General features: G+C 38.2%; 2 protein-coding genes across 2 annotated transcripts in view; both read left to right on the top strand.

Annotated features, from left to right (window-relative positions):
• LOC139169288 (titin-like) overlaps nucleotides 1-20,699 on the top strand; it is a 329,115-nt gene that overhangs the window by 70,456 nt on the left and 237,960 nt on the right. Inside the window, exons 46-47 of the mRNA XM_070755280.1 lie at nucleotides 15,545-19,348; nucleotides 20,228-20,506. Coding sequence (XP_070611381.1) covers nucleotides 15,545-19,348; nucleotides 20,228-20,506 — 4,083 coding nt within the window. The remainder of the gene's footprint in view (nucleotides 1-15,544; nucleotides 19,349-20,227; nucleotides 20,507-20,699) is intronic.
• Nucleotides 331-7,605, top strand: LOC139157517 (muscle M-line assembly protein unc-89-like). Its single transcript, XM_070734348.1, has 2 exons — nucleotides 331-376; nucleotides 518-7,605. Exons 1-2 carry the CDS (start codon nucleotides 331-333, stop codon nucleotides 7,603-7,605), a joined length of 7,134 nt encoding a protein of 2,377 aa, XP_070590449.1.

Below are 20,699 nucleotides of genomic sequence, written 5' to 3'. Positions count from 1 at the left end.
TTTGCATTACATTGTGAGGTTAGCAGCTGTATTAGTTCGAATAAACGCCTTCTCATTTTAGTAAATTATAGTTAATTTTGAATAGTTTTGAAAATAATCTTTTAAAATTGTTTGGCCATCGTAACTCACAAAGTGCTCAGAAAGGGCGTTTATTCTATAGTCTGCAAGTCAGGTAAGAATCTTTTCACCCCTTTGAAAACAAAACATATAAATTAAATTAAAAAAAGCTTTTGGGGCGGTAAAACATGCACTCACAAGAACATGTCCTTTTGAGATTCATTTTTACTTGTTGCTGAAGAAATTTTCCACAGTTGGAAGAAAGAACCGACAATGAACGATTTTCAAGTCAGAATCATTAAAACAGAGCAAGTGTTGCGTTTATTCGAACAAATATGGTGAGTGAATTTTTTTTATGGATTTGGGATGAATTTGTAGCATGCTCATTATTCATTTTTTTTTCTTTATCTATTTGATGGGAGAGCAAAGTGTGCTGCAATATAATGTTATTCTCTTGCAGAATTGTTCTTTGGTGAAGAGTCAGAATATACAGCAGAAAAGTCCATCGATGAAGAAGAAACCTTTGCTGATTCAGAGGATCTTCTGAGATATTTTTCTGATCAAAAGTCTGCAAGTAGAATCAAAGCTATGGCCTCTTGTCCTGAGAAACTGAAACCTTCTTTCTTACAAAAGTTAAAATATCAGTCAGTTTTGGTTGGGGAACCAGTTGTTTTTCAGTGCAAACTAAGCGCTTATCCATCACCCAAAATTACGTGGTTTCATAATAACAAACAAATCCCCCAAAATCTACGAAAAATAATAAAAAATGAGAACTATATGGATATGCATGGTTCCAGTCTAGAATTCAAGGATGTTCTGGAAGAGGATTCAGGAAGCTACAAGATTTTTGCTATTAACAGTGAGGGTTCAGCTGAGTCCATAGCATCTTTGTTAGTAAATCAAGGAAATGAACACAATGCTAAATATCTAGAGTTTCTAAGAAAGTCAAAATGTACCCGTGCACATATAGAAAATATGATGCAAAAAAAGAGAGATGATAGGGTTAAGGTTGACCTGAGATGTATTGGTTCACCATTTGATAAAAAACAGGAGACTGAGAAAGCTTTAACCAATTTGTCTCCTACCAAAGGAAAGGTAAGGACAATTAGTTTTGAAAATACACTGTCCTCAAGACAGGAACTTACATATGACAATCATTGGGTAGGAAAAAAGCATCTGATTAGGACAGAAAGTGAGAAAGAGTCTTTGCTTGATGATGAGATTAGGCTGAAGCTACAGCGTCTTCGTGAGGCAAAGAAAGTTATATTAGAAAAGAGAAAGGCATCAATTGAAGCGCAATATGTGAACAATGTTGGCTTTAGGGATAAGAAATACCCCTCAACTCCTCCAGTCTGCCAGGTAGGTCAAGTAGGAACAAAGGGCGCTGTCTTTCAGACAATTGAGCAAATCAATGAAAAGAACATACCACACCCAGAAGATCTGATTATAGGACATTCCAACAGAAAGCTTGAGAAAACTTCAGAAAATTTTCATGTTAGAATGGAACAAATTCTCGGACTTTCTACATCTTTCCAGGCTCCCCCAGAGTCAGGCGAAAGAAGCAGTACAGGAAAAATCTTCCCAAAACAGAAGATCTTTAGTGGAGCAATGAAAAAAGAGGTTCTAAAACCAGTTTCACCAACAGAAAAGAATACCAGATGTGTAGGTTATACTGACATCCAAGCAAAGTCATTAGAAACAGAAACAGATACGCAATTAGAGGAACGTGCTGAAGATTTCACACCTATAACATCCACTAAGGAAAAGCTCCCCCCTCTGGTTTATGTACTAATGACAGATAAAGTCAGTGAGACACAAAACCCAGAAATGGTGATGTCTGATACAATTACATTTAGCATCACTGAACCTACAGCACTTTGCAAGAGCAAAAGTGTTGAAGTGGAGAAGTCAGTAAGTGAATGTTCTTTTGAAAGCAAAGAATATATATCGGGAGGACTAACTGACATTAAGGAATGTTATGCACAAGTAAAGACTCCTCAGGTGCAAACTTTGGAGCCATGCCCTCCTTTTTTTACCCAGGAAATTAAATCTCAGGAAGTACATGAAGGAGAGAGTTGTACTTTCAGCTGCACTTACCAAGCATACCCATACATCACAGTCACTTGGTATAACAACGATAAACCAATATCACTAAGCCAGGATTGCAGCATTAACACTACAAAAAAACATTCTGCATTGACATTCTCAGCTGCTACCCACAAGCAGGAAGGTTCTGTCACTTGTGTGATATTTAACCAATATGGAACTGCAACAACTTCAGGCATGCTAAAAGTGAAAGTTAAAGAGATAACTCAATTGGAACAATTTGGTGTATGTAAAGTTAAACTATTGCCAGATTATACAGCAGAGGAAGAAGAACTTAGTTTGGCATTTGACAATAGGAAAAAATATCAACCAGTTTTCAGTGCTCTTGGTAAAGATACCCTCTTGCTTCCACAAGTTCATGTCCATCAACCTTTCATTTCCAAAACAGATCAACTTTCTCTTCCTTTGGAAATCAAAGTAACTGCCCCAACCCCAACTCCAGAACAAGGAGAATTTAAAGAAGTAATTCAGACTGAATTTATTTCAGAAGAACTCACTAAAGAACAAACTTCCAAAGGAATAAAACATAAATTTAAATTTTCATTTGATGGAGTTCATAAACCCCCCAAAATCTTAAAAGAAATTCAACCAAATGTTAGGTGCAGAGAAGGAGACTCAGTTGTACTTGAATGTCTAATATCCACAGAATCTCAAGTAGTGATAACATGGCTTCAAAATAACCAGACTTTGATATCCAATGACAACTTTTGTTTTGAAGAAGGAAATGGCATTTATAGGTTACACATTTGCAAAGTTTCCTTATCAGATGCTGGCATTTACAAATGCATTGCTGAAAACAATGCAGGTTTAGTGGAAACTGCTTGCAATCTTTTAGTAGATCCCCCTCAAGATGTGTTTTCCAATATTGTAGATAAAACTGACTTTAAAACTTCACCAGGCCAAGCCAAAGACATCCAAGAACAGGTTACAAAAGCACAGGAGTACTATTTTGAGTCTTCAGAGGGACTAATGAAGAGCAATTTTTATAATAAACAGCACTATGTAAGCCAAGAGTTCCAGAATATTAGTGCAGTGGAGAAAACGCAGGTGCAGAAGATTTCTACAGACCATCAAGAAATGCTCAAGGGAAGAAAGGGGAGAACTTCTAGAAGCCACATTATTGGCAAAACTGTTTTACCCCATAATGGAAAACACTTTCACTCTGGTGAAGCAGAACGAAAAATAGATCAAACTAAAGAACAAATGGGGAAAACACAAACACACAAAGTTGTATTTGAATTAAAAGAAATTCTTCCTATTAGAGAAAATGTTGAAAGACAAATTGAATCTCTGGAGTCTATCAAATTCTGTGACACTTCTGATAAGTTGGATATCTTATTTGATGAAATACAAAATGAAGAAAAGAGGGATAACAAACAAATCAGACTTAAGTTAGAGGATGCGCATGTCCATGATGAATATTTTGTTTCCAACAATGCAAAAATAATAGAAAATATTGGGGAACATTCACTAGAAGAATTACACAAAGAAAGCCAACCAAGAGAAAATGCAATAAATGAATTAAAACATCAATCATTTCTGGAGAGAGAAACAGTTTTCAATCAATCCATTCAGCAAATAGAGATGAATACAGATGTTATTCAAGACCAAAGAGATCTTCAACAAGAAGCAATCCATGCAAAAGAAAAATGTTCTGTCTCTGCTTACTCAACTATAGAAACTGATGAAAGACATCTTAAAAGCACCGAAGCTGAGATTATGGATGATGCACAGAGGATACTAGCTTTAGAAGAAATCATACCTTCTGATCAAGGATTTTCCAAAGTAATTGAACTTGTGAAACAAGAATTTAAGGAACAGCAACATTCAGTGCCATCTACAAATAAGAAATTAGAAGTACATCCTGATGAAGAGAATAATAAAAAACTAAAAGAAGCAATTCAGCCAGAGGAAGTATGCTTTAGAAAACTTTATTTTGCCTCTGAAGGAATGATAATTGATGAACAGGATGTCACTGACAATAAACATCAGATAATGCATCCCACTCAGGAAGATTCACTCTCTGCGGAAGCCAATATGGAAAAAGAGCATATTCAAGAATATGCTTTCCCAGAAGCTATTCATCTAAAGTTAGCTTTTTTGAACACAGAAGATGCTTACCAGTGGCAGGAGAAGAAGCAGGAGGAAAGACCCCTTAAATTTCCATCTTCTGCTTCTGAGGACCTAGAAGCCCTTCAAGGACATGAACTGGTTTTCACTCAAGAGGTTTCTGATGACAACCAAGTCCTGCTTAAAAGCAGTTGCCAGCAAGAAGATCCCTGGTCCCAAGAAAAAGAGTTGCAAACACAAGAGCCAATTTTTGATCTAAGAGCACATGCAGCTATTTTCTTCCCAGAATGTTTGTTGAAAGAGGCTGAAACATTGCACAAGGTAGAAACATGCTATTCTAGTCAGAAGTCTGCTTTTGAGAAGGTGAAGACAGAAACAGAGAGTTTCATAAAACATATGGAAGACAAAAATGTGTCAGGAGAAACCATTTCTTTACCTGAAGAACTTTGTCAGAATGGTAAGTCAAAAGAAGATAATACCACAGACCAGGAGTTGGCAGTAGAAGCAGAATTATCTATAACTCAGATACTGAAAAAGGCCTTAGAAAACACTGACATCTCTGTTGAGCATAGTGAACACAAAAGAAATATTTCTGAGGGAGTACCAGATAGCATGTCAAGTGAAGCCCTTATGAGGAAGTCTTCAGAACCCACCCCACATAATAAATATCTTCAAATCACAGTAAGAGAAACCAGTATCCCTGAACACATTGATACTTCAGGAATGGCAGTTGCAGAAACAGATAGTTTTATATCTGATATGAAAAAAGCTGCATTTGAAAAAGGAGCTCAAATTGTTCATAAAACACAAGAAGAGAAAACATTGGTCACTGAACATTCCTTTATTGAAAAGACTACAGACTTTTCATTAGAAAAAAGCAATAAGGAGAAACTTATTGATACCCAAATAATAACAGAAGAACATTCTGTCTTTCAAGAACCACCTGATACTTCAACCAAAGAACTTTCGTTATCACAGTTCCTTGTTTTATTAAAAAATGAGTCAGTTATAAGTCAACATGAAGAGACAAAACCCATACATAATCTTGAAGAACAAGAGCAAAGTTCAAAACCCCCAAGTGAAAGACAATGCAGTGCTGAAATTGTCAATCCTTCCCTCAGAAAACTAAATGAAGAAGCTGTTCTTCCATCTCAAGATGTATATAGTTCTTCTGATGGGACAGATGTTTGTTTTACAAAACATTTGCTTGCTGATGGTGGAAAGAAGATTCCAGATGTGAAAGAAAGCTCATCAAAGATTTTAACCAGAGAGGGATCTATCACCTCTTTTGAGGTTGAAGATGTCACATTTAGTACCTTTTATGATTATTACAAACAACAACAAGAATTAACACGCCCTTTGTCTCCTGAATCAGAAATGTCTATTGATATTGAAAGCATGAATGGAGATGAAGTAGTGGAGTGTGAGAGATTCTACACACCACCTTCATCAGTGGAGAAGTTTGAATCACTCTCATCTTCTCCTTCTTATCATACACCAGTTGGTACTCCTGAACGATATTCTACTCCTTCAAAAGAGAGATATTCTACCCCTTCAGAGGAGAGATACTCCACCCCTTCAGAAGAGAGGTATTCTACCCCTTCAGAGGAGAGGTACTCTACCCCTTCAGAGGAAAGATATTCTACACCTTCAGAAGAACGATACTCTACCCCTTCTGAGGAGTCAAAACTAAATTCAGCCATTTTTCCTGCAAAGCTGGTGAGAAAAAATACTTCACCAGAGTGTTATCAAACAGCAACTGCATCTCTTTTGCAACAAAGGAGCTGTTCCTTTGAGGAACTACAGGCTGAAATGTTTGTTACACCTTCTGAAGCATTAGAGCCAAAGGGAAATGAAATGCCTCCTGCATTTATTAAACCTCTGACCAAAAGAAAGATCTATGAGAACACCACATTGTGTTTGATTGCAGAAGTCATAGGTTCTCCAGTGCCTGATGTGAAATGGTATAAAAACAAGTCTCTTCTTGAACAAAATCAAAAAGTCAAAATACAAAAGGAAGACAATATATGTATCTTGGAAATCCACAACAGTAAACAAACAGATGGGGGAGAATATATGTGCCATGCAGTAAATATTATAGGGGAAGCTAAAAGTATTACACATGTAGAAGTGTTGCCTCATGATGGACAAGCTTTAGCTCTTCCTCCTCCTGTTACTCATCAACATGTTATAGAGTTTGATTTAGAAAAAAGGTCAACATCAAGAACCCCTTCCCCACAAGAAATACTTCTGGAGGTAGAAATGGATGAAGCTGACGTCAAAGAATGTGAGAAGCAAGTTAAAATAGCCACAGTTCCTGAGCTCAAATCTGAACATCAGAGTATGATTGTATCTCTTGATGTTCTCCCTCTATCTTTGGTAGAAAACACCCAGGCTTTGTCTGGAAAAGAAAGCAAAGATGTTCAAATTGACTTTGAAGTAACTGAAATGCCTCCATGCTTCATCACTCCTGTGGTTGTTACAGAGGTTTCAGAAGAATCAACAGCATTGTTTCACTGTAAAGTCTCAGGTTGTCCTACTCCAGTGGTGCAATGGTTTAAGGAGAGTAAGTGCCTTGCTCCAGATGCTTGCAAGTATGCTATTGCTAGTGAGAATGGAAGTCACCGTCTTAAAATTCAGAATGTGGTGCCTTCTGACTGTGGTATGTATTTGTGTAAAGCACATAATACCATTGGAGAAGCAATGTGTAAGTGCTTCTTATCTGTGACCGAGGATCAGAAGTCCTTTGCAGTGGCAAGTGATGAAGGTGAAGTAAAAGTTGGGTTGAAAGTCCCAGAAGATCAACCACAAAAGATTGATTTGCTTGTAGATAATACTATACCAAGTGGCAACCAAACTGAAATAGAACTGGAGTTTGAGTTTGAACATAGCACCGACGATTCCCAAAAATCTGTTAGGTTAGTTGCAGTTACAGAACAGGAGCAGGAAGAGGAAGGAGAGTCGTGTGTTAACATTAATGTTGATGTGTTTGCTGAGCCATCAAAAGAAGAACACATAAAATTTGAAGCAAAGAGCACAGGCAGCTGTAGCTTTGAATTTCAAGTCACCGAAGCACCTCCCAAATTTATGAAAAAAATTTATGACTGTTTTTCTTTTCTTGGAACTCCTGCCTGCTTCCAATGCATTGTAGATGGTTCCCCCAAACCAGCTATCAGTTGGTTCAGAAATGGGACACTGATATGTGATGAAAGATGTTGTATAGAAGAAAGATGTTGTATGGAAGAAAGTCAAGAAGTCTGTCACAGTCTGGTTTTGAAAGATGTAGTCCAAAGTGATGAAGGAGAGTACATGTGTGTAGCAACAAACAAAGCAGGGACAGCTCAGAGCACTGCTTTGTTGAGAATCTGCTAAATACCCTGAATGCATTTGTCTGAAAGGAAATCAAGATGAAAGCTTAATTTAGAGAGATGGACATAGTGGTAACAACAATGTTGATGCTTCAAATCACTCTTAGAAAGAGAATAGATAGTCCCAGTGAATGTTCTCAGTCTCATAAGACTATTTGGTGTTTAGACTTTATTCAGCCCTGCAATATAGGTTACATGTCTCTCAAAATGAATTTTACTGTTACCAACAGCTCATGCAACTTCATGATTATACCATTGATATTGTCGTCTACTTTTGTATATCATCTTAGATACTTGTAAATATACTTATGTCATTAAAAGCTAAATTGCATTTTTGTGAAGAGGGTTTTGGAATCTTTGTGCTCTTTTCACTAGTGACTGATTGACTTTAAATTGTACTCTATAGTCAACACTAAATTTTCACTAGAGTTCTGTGGAAGAATTCAAAACAAAAATGTCACCCTCACAATGTTGTATCAGTAATGTTTTTTCCTGATCATGTTCTGAATATTTATACAGTTTCTCTTCTGACAAAATTTTCACTGAACTGAGACTTTTATTGTTCTCATTGCAATACAAACCAAAATTAGCATGCCAGTCAAAAATACCTTGATCAATGATAATAGAGACCAAACTAGTTATGTTTAAAGTTTTGTCATACTATATACTGTATAAAATAACAAGAATTATTTCTCTTTTACCAGTCGAAAAGAATCTGGAATCTAGAGGAAAGCTTGATAAACCACATCAACACTTTAATGTGAATCAAATAGTTTTTTTTCTAAATTTACCCAGAAATTTAACTGTCAAAGCTAGAAAAAAATGAGACTAAATCACCAATTAGGTCAATAACTGATAAAAGTATTTCTAAATAGCTAAACCAAAAACAAATTTAAAAAACAGTAATGAAATGTATGCATTTAGTTTTTCAGTACATGAATAGTTCTTATACTTTCCTTTCTATACTTCAAAAGAATAACATAATCTCAAAATCAGTGGAGGCAATGAGATTTATTCCCAAGTAACTATGCATAGGATTTATAGTTTAATTATATGTATGTAAGTCATGTTTTCAAGAGAACATACTGTAGTTAAGTCATATGTTCAATAAAATGTATTCCCAATTAAATAGGTTCACAGCCTTACAGAGGCTACAATCATTTATGTCCTTCCCTAAGGATAAATTCTGTTGAAATCCATTGAGCTGATTTTGATTAAATGTGTACATGGTTGCATATTAAGATCCAATCTTGTACTCGCTCATATAGGAGTAAGCTCTATTGCATGCTGTGAGATTTATTTCTTAATCTACATGCATATACTTGCATGTTTACTATATTAAAAAGAAAAATGTCAAGAATTAGTATAGGCATTAACATAGAAAGCATGTTAACGGTTTTAAACAACATTTTAGCACTGCAGAGAAAATAAGCTAGAAATGGAAAAAGAATGTGTCAGGTATAGTAACAGCAAAACAATCGTTTCAGAAATTAAATGAATATTCCTGACAGTTATAGTTGCTCATTATTTATTTCCAACATTGATATTTAAAAGTAGCAGGATAATTTATACTCAAAGTAGTACATTTAAATACTCATTTATATATGAACGTGTTCTTATATCTATATGCCTTGTGCTTAGTCAAGGGCTTTAGGCAATACATAACCTGAATAGGAGGTTCCACTGTAGTAAATATATAAAATAGTTCTCATAAATATTCAAGAAAATAAGGTTGAAAATTGTTGGCACCTTTAAAAAATACCATCCGTTATAAACACAGTATATTTAAACCAACTTCTGAGTCTTCGGCGAGGGGCGGCATACAAGTCCAACTAATAAATAAATAAATAAATAAATTATGAATTTAAATACTGTAGGGAAAATATTTCTGGGAGCTAGCTGCTAGAGAAGCATATTTTTAATCAAACTTAAGTATGAAGTGTAATGTATAAACCAGACATACGTTCCAAACAGGGGCGGATTCCCATTACCGCCGCTACCGGTATGCTGGGTGCGCACCTTCAGTTATCTTTCATCAGTATTCATGCGTCCCAGTTATCTTGCGAGGGGAGGCACGTGTGAGAGAGATATCGGCGGTTTTTTGCTTCTGCGCACACGCAAAAGCAAAAGATCGCGTAAATCTCTCTCGCACGCATGTCCCCTCATGAGATTTTGCTTCCTGCACATCCAAAGAAGCAAAAACATGCTGGGATGCAAACACACACATTTATTTATTTATTTATTTATTTATTGGATTTGTATGCCGCCCCTCTCCAGAGACTCGGGGCGGCTAACAGCAACAATAAAACAGTGTACAATAGTAATTTGGTATTGATGATTAAAAATCAATTAATATAAAAACCATACATACATACATACATACATACCATGCATAGAATTGTAAAGGCCTAGGGGGAAAGAGGATCTCAATTCCCCCATGCCTGGCGGCAGAGGTGGGTTTTAAGTTGTTTACGAAAGGCAAGGAGGGTGGGGGCAGTTCTAATCTCTGGGGGGAGTTGGTTCCAGAGGGCTGGGGCCGCCACAGAGAAGGCTCTTCCCCTGGGTCCCGCCAGGCGACATTGCTTAGTTGACGGGACCCGGAGAAGATCCACTCTGTGGGACCTAACTGGTCGCTGGGATTCATGCAGCAGAAGGCGGTCCCTGAGGTAATCTGGTCCGGTGCCATGAAGGGCTTTATAGGTCATAACCAACACTTTGAATTGTGACCGGAAACTGATCGGCAACCAATGCAGACTGCGGAGTGTTGGTGTAACATGGGCATATTTGGGAAAGCCCATGATTGCTCTCGCAGCTGCATTCTGCACGATCTGAAGTTTCTCTCTACATGGTAGCCCCATGTAGAGAGCGTTACAGTAGTCAAGCCTCGAGGTGATGAGGGCATGAGTGACTGTGAGCAGTGACTCCCGGTCCAAGTAGGGTCGCAACTGGTGCACAAGGCGAACCTGGGCAAACGTCCCCCTCGCCACAGCTGAAAGATGTTTCTCTAATGTCAGCTGTGGATCGAGGAGGATGCCCAAGTTGCGAACCTTCTCTGAGGGGGCCAGTGATTCTCCCCCCAGGGTAATGGATAGACAGATGGAGTTGTCCTTGGGAGGTAAGATCCACAGCCACTCCGTCTTGTCTGGGTTGAGTTTGAGCTTGTTGACACTCATCCAGGCCCTAACATCCTCCAGGCACCGGCCCATCACTTCCACTGCTTCGTTGGCTGGACATGGGGTGGAGATGTATAACTGGGTATCATCGGCGTATTGATGATACCTCACCCCATGCCCTTGGATGACCTCACCTAGCAGTTTCCTGTAGATATTAAATAGCAGGGGGGAGAGGACCGACCCCTAAGGCACCCCACAAGGGAGAGACCTAGAGGTCGACCTCTGATCCCCTACTAACACCGACTGCGACCGACCAGAGAGGTATGAGGAGAACCACTGAAGAACAGTGCCTCCCACTCCCAACACCTCTAGTCGGTGCAAGATAACCAAAGCTACACACACAGCGCAGCGATCGCTAGCGGTGCACCATCCTTTACCAGTAACAACCCACTATTGGTTCCAAAATTTATTATTTATTTCTCCTCAAACAATCACAGGAGATACAAAACACAATTAACTTAAAAATGGATATTTACAGAACATAAATAAGTAACTGAAGTTGGACCCAACTAATTTGGAAAAGTAGATTTTTGGAAAGAAGAATAGAATGTTTGTATGAGTCCTTGTATGTGTGTGTGCGTGTGTGTCATTTCCTTCTAAAGTCAGATTGCTTGAGATAGATCAAGAAAAGATCAAGGTGGCCAACACTAATGTTAATTTTATACTACTTCCCATTTATATATAATACAATCTTATTTATTAGAATTTATGCTTAAGAAAAAAATCAATTACAGTATTTTAATATTGTGCAGTTATATATGATAAATTTAACTAGTTGACCAGTTACAAGAATGTTCTTTGGTTTGATTTTGAACTACCCAAATAAATATTTTAACTTAATTACATTGATATAAATGATGATTGGTTAGTAATAATGTTAACAGCAACAGGCCAATACCATTTAAATGACACACAACGCATGATGGCCTGATAGCAGAAGAATTAACTAATTAGTAAAACACAAAAACACATAGGTTCAATGAAGTTGGTAAGAGAGAAATAAATCTACCTGATCCAACATTGAGCTGGGCAGAAACTGCAGAGAAATTAGTGTTCATTGACATTCCCCTTATTCAGTTGATATGCCAATGTCCCTGAATATCAAAGAATATACACTGCACCTATTTTGCTCTCTAACATCAAAGAACATAAATAATTCCTCTTGGAGGAAAAAACTGACTTCTGATTTTCAGCCTATAATATTGCTGCAGAATATGAGCTTGCATTTATAGCCCTAATCTTCCCAAGGGGAAAAATGTGCAGCCATAATGTCTGCGTGTTTGTTGGGTTAGGCAGAATATAGGCTATGAACAGGTGGAAAACTCTTTACCCTGCAATTGCTGGATAGATTCGTGCTTTGCCCATTTCTTCTCCTGACTTGGAGAAGGCCACCTTTTACAAGGGGAGAAAGAATTAATTCTCCAAAATCTCCTACTCAGGCTCTGCTTGATAGCTGAGAAATCCTCTGATTCCAGTTGCTGCAAAAAAACACAGGTTCTTGGCAGTGTTTCCATTTCTCGGGATAAATATCCCAGTTTAAAATTAAAATTATGGTTTGTGGGTAACTGACCAGGAAAACCACAGTACATAGCTGAAATAATGTCTGCTGTGAAATCAAGCCAACATATCCAGGTCAAACTAAGACAGTGTTTTCACTCAAACGTTCATTTAAGCGGCATACTTTTTCAGTGTCAAATCCAATGGGAATGGGCAGCATAGACGTCGAATCAAATAAATAAATAAAATGTCTTTGGGGAGGGTTGCTTTCTTCACAGGGTTCTTTAGTAAAGCCTTTAAAACAGATTTCATTTGTCCATGATCTATGTTACCTTGAAATGCCAGTGTATATATTGTTTTAATAAAAGTATAGGACACAACACACTTGTGCTTGTCTTCACTGAGCATGCTTTGATTCCCCCTCCCTTTTAATTTAGGTTTTACGGCATGGTGGTGTGCAGGGGCAGGGTTCAAAACTTTTAGCAAGGGGTTCTCTCAAGGGAGCCATGGTGGGTATGGCCTAGTCAGCCGCCTGCACCGGTGTGTGTGGTTTTGCCCTCCCCAGGCTTTTGTCAAGCCTCCGGGAGGGGGAAAATGGCCTGTTTTACCGAACGTCCGGTCGGCCCATTTTTCACCCTCCCAAGCCTCTGCGCATGCCCTGTGCTGCATCCAAAATGAGCTGCGCGGGAACTCCTGGGAGGGCATGCGGAGGGGTAATAATAATAACAATAAAAACAACAACAACAACAATAGAGTTGGAAGGATCCTTGGAGGTCTTCTAGTCCAACCCCCTGCTTAGGCAGGAAACCCTACACTACTTCAGACAGATGGATATCCAACATCTGCTTAAAAACTTCCATTTTTTGAAGCCAGCCAGGAGTGGGATTTGGGGGTTCTCTGAACTGCACAGAATCTGAGCTAGAGGTTCTGCCGAATCCTTGCAAACCCCCCAGCTCACTCCTGGTTGTGGGTCAATTCTTTTCAGCACAATCCTTTTTTAAGCTTAAAAATAGGACACCTAATTTGCCCACAAACGTGAAACTAAAAATAAGTCATGATTTATTGAGTTGAACAAATAAAATAGAATAGAATAGAATAGAATAGAATTTTATTGGCCAAGTGTGATTGGACACACAAGGAATTTGTCTTGGTGCAGATGCTCTCAGCATACATAAAAGAAAAAGATACATTTGTCAAGAATCATGTGGTACAACACTTAATTATTGTCAAAGAGTAAAACATTGCAAATCTTTTCAGCTATCAAATCCAAACACACACTCAAAATATCACTTTACAAATTCTTTATTTAAAAGTGTATCAATAATTACAGTGTTATAGTATTTCTAGATGACTAGAATCAGCTGTCTAAAGAAAAAAAGGTGGATGGTTCAGGAGGGAAAGCAGGAAGACTAATCAGTCTGGTGCAAATGCAAGTTGATTTTTTTAAAAATAATGTTTGTGTGAGATCTAGAAGAAGTGTTTAAGCATGGGGGGGGGTAGAATAGCAATAGCACTTAGACTTATACACCATTCCACAGTCCTTTACAGCGCTCTCTAAATAGTTTACAGAGTCAGCATATTGCCTCCAACAATCTGGGTCCTTATTTTACCGACCTTGGAATGATGGAAAGCTGAATCAAACTTGAGCCAATGATAATCAAACTGATGTGTGAGTAGAATTAACCTGCAATATTGCATTCTAACCACTGAGCCACCACAGCTCTAATGATTCCTTCTTATCCTTCCAAAGAAAATCTGCCTAGACAAAAATGAAATAGTGGCGGTTTTATGATATCCCAGTCTAGAGATCTACATAATAGATCTCTATAAGATTATTATTAGCATTATTAATACCTTATTTTGCACAATTCAAGACAGCTTGCATAATACTCCCACCTTTTATTTTCCTCACAACCAGGTCCCTATGAGGTGGATGGGCCTGGGAAAGAGTAATTGATCCAAAGTCATTCACCTGGCTTTTATACCTAAGGGAGGACTGGAACTCACAGTCTACCAGTTTCCAATAAATCACTTAGCTACTACACCAGACTGTCTCTCAACCTGTGTTAGTAGCTTATTATTGTATTATAACTATTCCAAATTACATTAAAAAGTGAAATAGCAATAGCATTTAGACTTACATACACTTCACAGTGCTTTTCAGTTAACATACATCCTACAATATGTCTTTATTTAGGACTTTCTCTTCTTTAAATAGCCATATATCCAGCAATAGCTTTCTTCTTCCTCTTGTAACTCTAGGCTGCCTAATAGTGTTCTGGGGAATTCTTCAAGTATCTATAACAACTTTCCCAGGACACAGGATTGATATAGGGAGAGAGGGGAAATTGGTTTAAATTATTTTCAGACCTCATACTTGTCATATGATTGATATTCAGACTCTTTGCAATCATCAGGTGCTAATGACAGCATCACATGATAATCATTTGCACCCTTCACAATTGGCTTCCAACAAGAAGAGTCAATGTAGAAGTCGGCAATAAAATCACAAGACCGAATCACATGGTGTGATTGCAACAATTGCAAGTGATTGACTTAATAGCCATAGAAGGAGTGATGTAAGTCCAGCATGGTCCTGTGATGTGTCACTTAATGAGAGCATCACTTAGTAACAGAAATGACAGTCCCAATTGTAGTTGTTAAGTGAGGCCTACCTGTATAAGTAATCAATTTGGTTAATGTAAACAAATAAATTCCTTCATCTTCCACTTTCTAAATCTTTATTGACTTTGTTATCTGGGGTTTATGGCATAGTTAACAATTTGCTGTCGACAATGTAACAAATTGGAATCTTACCAGGGTTCTTCTTAACTTTCCTACTGGTTCAGTGTCATGCCGGAAGTGTGTGTTTTGCTTCGCTACCTGTTCAGGGTTGCCACCATCACTCCCAAATTGAACTCATCTGTGCATGTACAGGACACTTTGTACATACGCAGAGGGCTATTTCTACTTAAATTTGGATCTGGTGGATGAATTTTAAACCGGGGGACCAGTATGGGGCTTCGCTATCGGTTCGGTGAGCGGGGGGAAATTCCCACTACCTGTTCTAGAGAATCAGTCCCAACCAGCAGGAACCCCCCTCTGAATCTTTCCCATATATTGAATGGAATATTCTAAAAACTATGAATATTTATGTTGTCTTGCTGTGTCACATTTTCTGAAGTGTTGCTATAGCAATTGTTTTATAATTACTAGAAATATTTTTTTCAGGAAAATAGTTTAGTAAAATTTAAATAATTTTTTCCCATACAGAGATTTCTAGCTCTGTTACTGTGTCTGCTGAGGAAGAAAGCATCAAGACTTTCGAAAGTGACCTACAGTTGTATGATAAAAATACAACACATGAACTCAGGCCTGAAAAATCAATTTATTCCGACAGTTTAGACAGAAAAGAAGAGAAGATTCCAAGCTTCCTCAAACATGTGTCCAATGTTGAAGTCAGTGTAGGAGACCTAGCTAACCTTTCTGTGACTGTTACTGGCAGTCCAAAGCCTCAGATACAATGGTTTTTCAATAATGTTAAAATAACAACATCTGCAGAATATAAATTTGTGTTTGATGAGGAAAGCTACAGCCTCATTATTCTTTCTGCCAACTTCAAACATGAGGGAGAATATACTTGCATTGCTAGTAATGCTCATGGTGAGACATCCTGTAGTGCTTATCTGAAAGTAAACCCTAAACGAGGTAGTGCAGAATCAGAGATAATCAGTGCCGCTTCCACAGAGATGATAGGAGGCCCCCAATCTCCACATTTTGTTAGAAAACTAAATCCTGCTCATTTTGTGCCAGGTGCTCCATCTGTGTTTGAATATAATGTAACTGGAGATCCAGCGCCTACAATTCACTGGTTTAGAGGAAATGACCAAATTTTCTCTGGTGTACATTACACCACTATCCATAATCCAGATGGTTCTGGGTCTCTGACAGTGAATAACTGTCAGATGGAAGATGGAGGATTATACATCTGTAAAGCAAGCAATATCTTGGGTGAAGCCACAAGTACTGCCGAACTTATTATCGCCCAAGATGTCCCTGAACTTCCCTATGTAGACCAGAAAGCTATGCAGAGAAAATTGACTATGTTAGTTAAAGAAACTACAAGAGAACAGGTCCGTGAGGCGCAGATGAGTGCAGTTATATTGCCTGGTGATAAAGGGCGCAACGGCCAGCAAGTAACAGATTCAATTGCCATGGAGAATAAGCATTCCCTGTATAGTGCATCCGATACCTTAATTTCTTTCTCAACAAGTACTCTGCAGCAGGAATCTGTGCTTACCCAACAGGAGGCCTTTCCCAAGCCTCAGAAAGTTGAAGGAATTGTAGATGTCACTCATAAGACCAGTAATATCATGGATGCTACATCATTAAGTGTAAGTGAGGTGAAGGAGCATAGTGGCTTTCTAGAGCAGCACTCAGGGACCATTCAAAGCTCACCACTACTGCTTAGTTCTGAAAGCCCCCAGATTTCTGGTATTTGTTTACCAGCTGGGGAAGAAGCAAACTATGAAGAAAAAGAAAAACAGTTGCCAATTAAGCTGCCAGAAATAATAAATCCAGAGTCAGTTCGGGAAGAAACATTTCCATTAATTTCCATTCTTTCAGAGGAGAAATATGGGATAAGCTTGGATAAATCTCTCATATTCTCAGCTCCAAAAGCTGGAGAAGCTATCTCAGCTCAAGAATCTAAGCAAGAGGGGTATATTTCTAGAACTGAGAGCATCCAAAAATTGTCCAAGGAGAGCTCTTTAACAGTCCACGTACATAAGTCAGAGAAGGGGGCACTAGTGCAGGAAGAACAGAGTTTCCAGTCCATTACAGCAACACAGCAACATGAGATCACTGAAGCTCTTACAATGACTATTAATAACATGGACATGCCTGAAAAGATTCAGCCAACCCAGGAGTCAGTAAAGGCACTGCAGGTCCCTCTGATTGCCTCTGAAGAGTTATTCCCCAAAGAAAGGACTTTTGAAGCAACTATGGAAGAGCTGCAAAAAGGCTCCCTGAAGTATGACAACCTTATGAAGGCGAACCTCGTGGCAGAAGAAAAACAGAAGCTTTCCCATGAGATCACCAAAACAATTCCTGAGTTGGAAGGCACAGTCCTAACAGAGGTACGGAAAGAAAGTGGAAAGCCATTGCATTTGCCCATTGTGTCTGAACAAGCAACCTTTCCTAAAGAGGAGCATTTTAGTACTGACGTACCACCAGAAGATGAAGTGGTATCTAGCAAAAGCCAAAGTCTGCTTCACAGCTTAATAACAGAAGAGCAGCTTCCCACAACAAGTGAAGAAGCTAAGCTTCTTTCTCCTCTGGAGGAAGTTGTTAGCCTGAAGCTTGTCAAAGAGCCTGTCTCTGTTTTGCATCTCCAGATCAACGATACTGATCAAGTGTTGTCTAAGGAAGACTTTTTGACTTTACCAAAACCTGAATGTCAAGCTGCAGTACAGAAGGCAGAAACCATGATTAAGCGTACCGTGACTTGGGAGGAACAGGGGACAATCTCTGCCGATACACTGGAAGCCATTCAGGATGGGATTGCTGGAGAAAAATCTTTGGCTACTTCAGAGCCTCAGCTCCGTAAGTGCTTGACTGTCGTGGCAGAAGAATGGCTACTGCCCAAAGAGCAAACTCTTCCTGAGATGGACTCAGAGAGGAGAGCAGCCCTGAAGAAGGATGACTTTCAGATGGTTATGCAGGCTTCAGGAATCATTGAAAAGAGGGCCTTGGCTGCAGGGCACATTAAGCCATTTAAGGGTGTTGAAAGCAAGAATTGTGGGGTAGCCTCCGAGCCCAAACTAGTTTTGGAATCTGTATGTGTTGAAGAATGCAGTGTTCCTATCGAGAATGCTGATCTGTTAGAAGCCACAGACCAAGATTTTGCAGTACGTATCCAAGAAGGACAATCAGTCAGGCTCCCATTAATAAAAGAAGAAAAACAGCCTTTCAAGGAAGAACACCTAAGCAAACTCACAAGCCCAGAAAGTCAACATACAACAGTTCACAAAGAATCAAGAATAGTGATAGGGATGCCCCAAACTCTGGAAAGCCAAACTCTTTCTAAAGAAAGTCAACTTTCCCAAGGAACTCCAGCGTGTTGCAGCCTAGATGTCAAACTGCCAGTAAGACATGCCTTAAAAACAGCTCTCATAAATGAACACCATTCATTCTCTGTTGACACTTTCAATGATATAGAAAAGATTAAATTAAAAATGGTAAAAATAGTAAGAGAACCGAAACATACCTTGTTTATCTGCCTTGTAACCGAAGAAAGTTCAAATACTGCAGAAATAAGTCTTCCCTTTGATGGAATATATTCTCATAAGGTTAACATAAGAAATGAATTCCAAGCTCCATTTCAGCCTGTTGTTTATGAAGAAAAACATATTCTGATAGCAGATGAACCCAAAATTATATCTGAAACTAAACGCTGTAAGTTGCTTGTTATTTCTTTACCTTTCAGAGAAATGAATTTGGGTATTGTGACTGATATTCCTATTCAACAGCAAACAGTTTGGGATCTCACTGGTTATCTTGAGCCACAACACACCAGAATTAGTACTGAACCTAATATACAGCTGGAGCACCCTGTGTCTGCCCAAGAAGTCAAAATTCTTGTTTTAAAGGAGCAAATTAAAGATGAGAGTTCATCAGTGCCTGCCTCAGCTGAAAAACCAACTTTCTTTCCAAAAGTGGGAGAAAGAAAAGAAGAACTTTTTGAGGAACATGACAAGGACATTCATTTATTTGAAGCTAAGGAAGAAAAAAATGGAAGTCCTGTCATAAACCTAAGTTTGATGGACACTGTTGTTGAGGAAGGTGATGGAGTGAAATTTACTTCCAAAATAGCAAATGCTGAAGTGGTAAATTGGTATTTTGAGAGTAATCTGATCTTTTCAGGCAGTGAGTTCAAGTGTATGCAAGAACATGACACTTATACACTCATAATCAATCAAACTTTCAAGGAAGTACATCAAGGGAAGTACACCTGTGAGGCTCTGAATGAAAATGGAAAAACTACAGCAACAGCAACACTCACAGTTGTAAAAAGAGGTTGGAATATGAGGATGAGATATTATTTTCCTTCACTGATTTTCTAACTGAGTAGAATACATACACAGTCCTTATATTAATATCCAAAACAGACTTTAGTAGGGCACCACAAACTAATCACAAAATTCACCCTTTTGTTTTTTCCTTAGTGTGCCTGCACTTTCACTCTCCAGTTCCCCATATACACTAGTACCTACTTTAGTCTTTGAAATTATTGTACTGTATTTTTCAATTTTTGGTCATATGATTACAGTACATTAATTATTATTATTTCTTTCAGAAATAAATTAATTTGTAATTTATAATTATACTATATAATTATTCTTTTTTTTAAAAGAGTGCATGTCTTAAAATTTCATCCCAATATCTACAGAGAAATTATTCACTCTTTTTTCATGGTTACAATAAGGGAGCACATACTCAGGACGAAGTCCCACTGAAAACTGTGCATCTCACTTGATCAGTAAACAAATATAGAGATTCCACTGTGTGTTGTGAATTTTTTCCACTATTTCAACTTGCTTCTCATGTTTTATTTTGCCACTGTTTCTACACATAATCTAGTGCAATTTGCTTCCTTGTTTTATGGTAGTAAACAGAAAATGTACTACCTTAAAAACTCCACTATACACTTCAGTGGAGACTTGCAGTAGTGTGGCCATTGCCACATCACAATAATTGGTAGTTGGCTTCTTTCTTTCTTTCATTTCTAAACCTCTTTTTCTTCTACAGTCACTTTCCTTGAATTATGCATATGCAGAAATCACCCATCCTGTTCCAGTCACTGTATTAAACAGAGATTTGGAATGATATCATCTTGTTGTTTTTCATGTACATGTTCGTGATTGCAACTTTTTCCCCCTTTGCTTTCAATTTTAGTTGCACCCATACTGAGAAGAAGGTTAGAATCCCAAGAAGTTGCTGTGAACCACCTTGCCAAATTTACTTGTGAGATTGAAATGGCACCAGATGCACGATTTCAGTGGTACAGAGCAGGACGGGAAATCTATGATGGTGACAAGTACACCATTTATACAGCTAATTATACATCGACTCTTCAAATCCCAAGACCTCAGGTTATAGACTGTGGTGAATACACCTGCAAGGCATCCAACAAGTATGGGAGTGTGAGCAGCACAGCTACATTGAAAGTAACTGGTAAGGTGGTGCCTGAGCATCTATTTGATTTCTAAACACATATTTGAGCATTATTTATCATTGAACTCTATGGTTTAATGTACTGCCAAATATAGTTTTGAAGAATGGAGAGAAGGTAGACTAGTTGACCGGTCAAAGTGCTGCAGTTTATTACATTGTTGGTTTTTTAATGACCTGTTTTTAAGATGGAAGG

This window comes from Erythrolamprus reginae, chromosome 1 (genome assembly GCF_031021105.1).
Source record: "Erythrolamprus reginae isolate rEryReg1 chromosome 1, rEryReg1.hap1, whole genome shotgun sequence".
NCBI lineage: Eukaryota > Metazoa > Chordata > Lepidosauria > Squamata > Dipsadidae > Erythrolamprus > Erythrolamprus reginae.
This window is presented reverse-complemented; position numbering and strand designations above follow the sequence as displayed.

Bases quoted from the DNA above. Each gene is read 5' to 3' on its own strand.
- LOC139157517 (XM_070734348.1), top strand. From the start codon at position 331: ATGAACGATTTTCAAGTCAGAATCATTAAAACAGAGCAAGTGTTGC. The intron at 377-517 runs GTTTATTCGAAC...ATTCTCTTGCAG, and splicing joins TAAAACAGAGCAAGTGTTGC to AATTGTTCTTTGGTGAAGAG.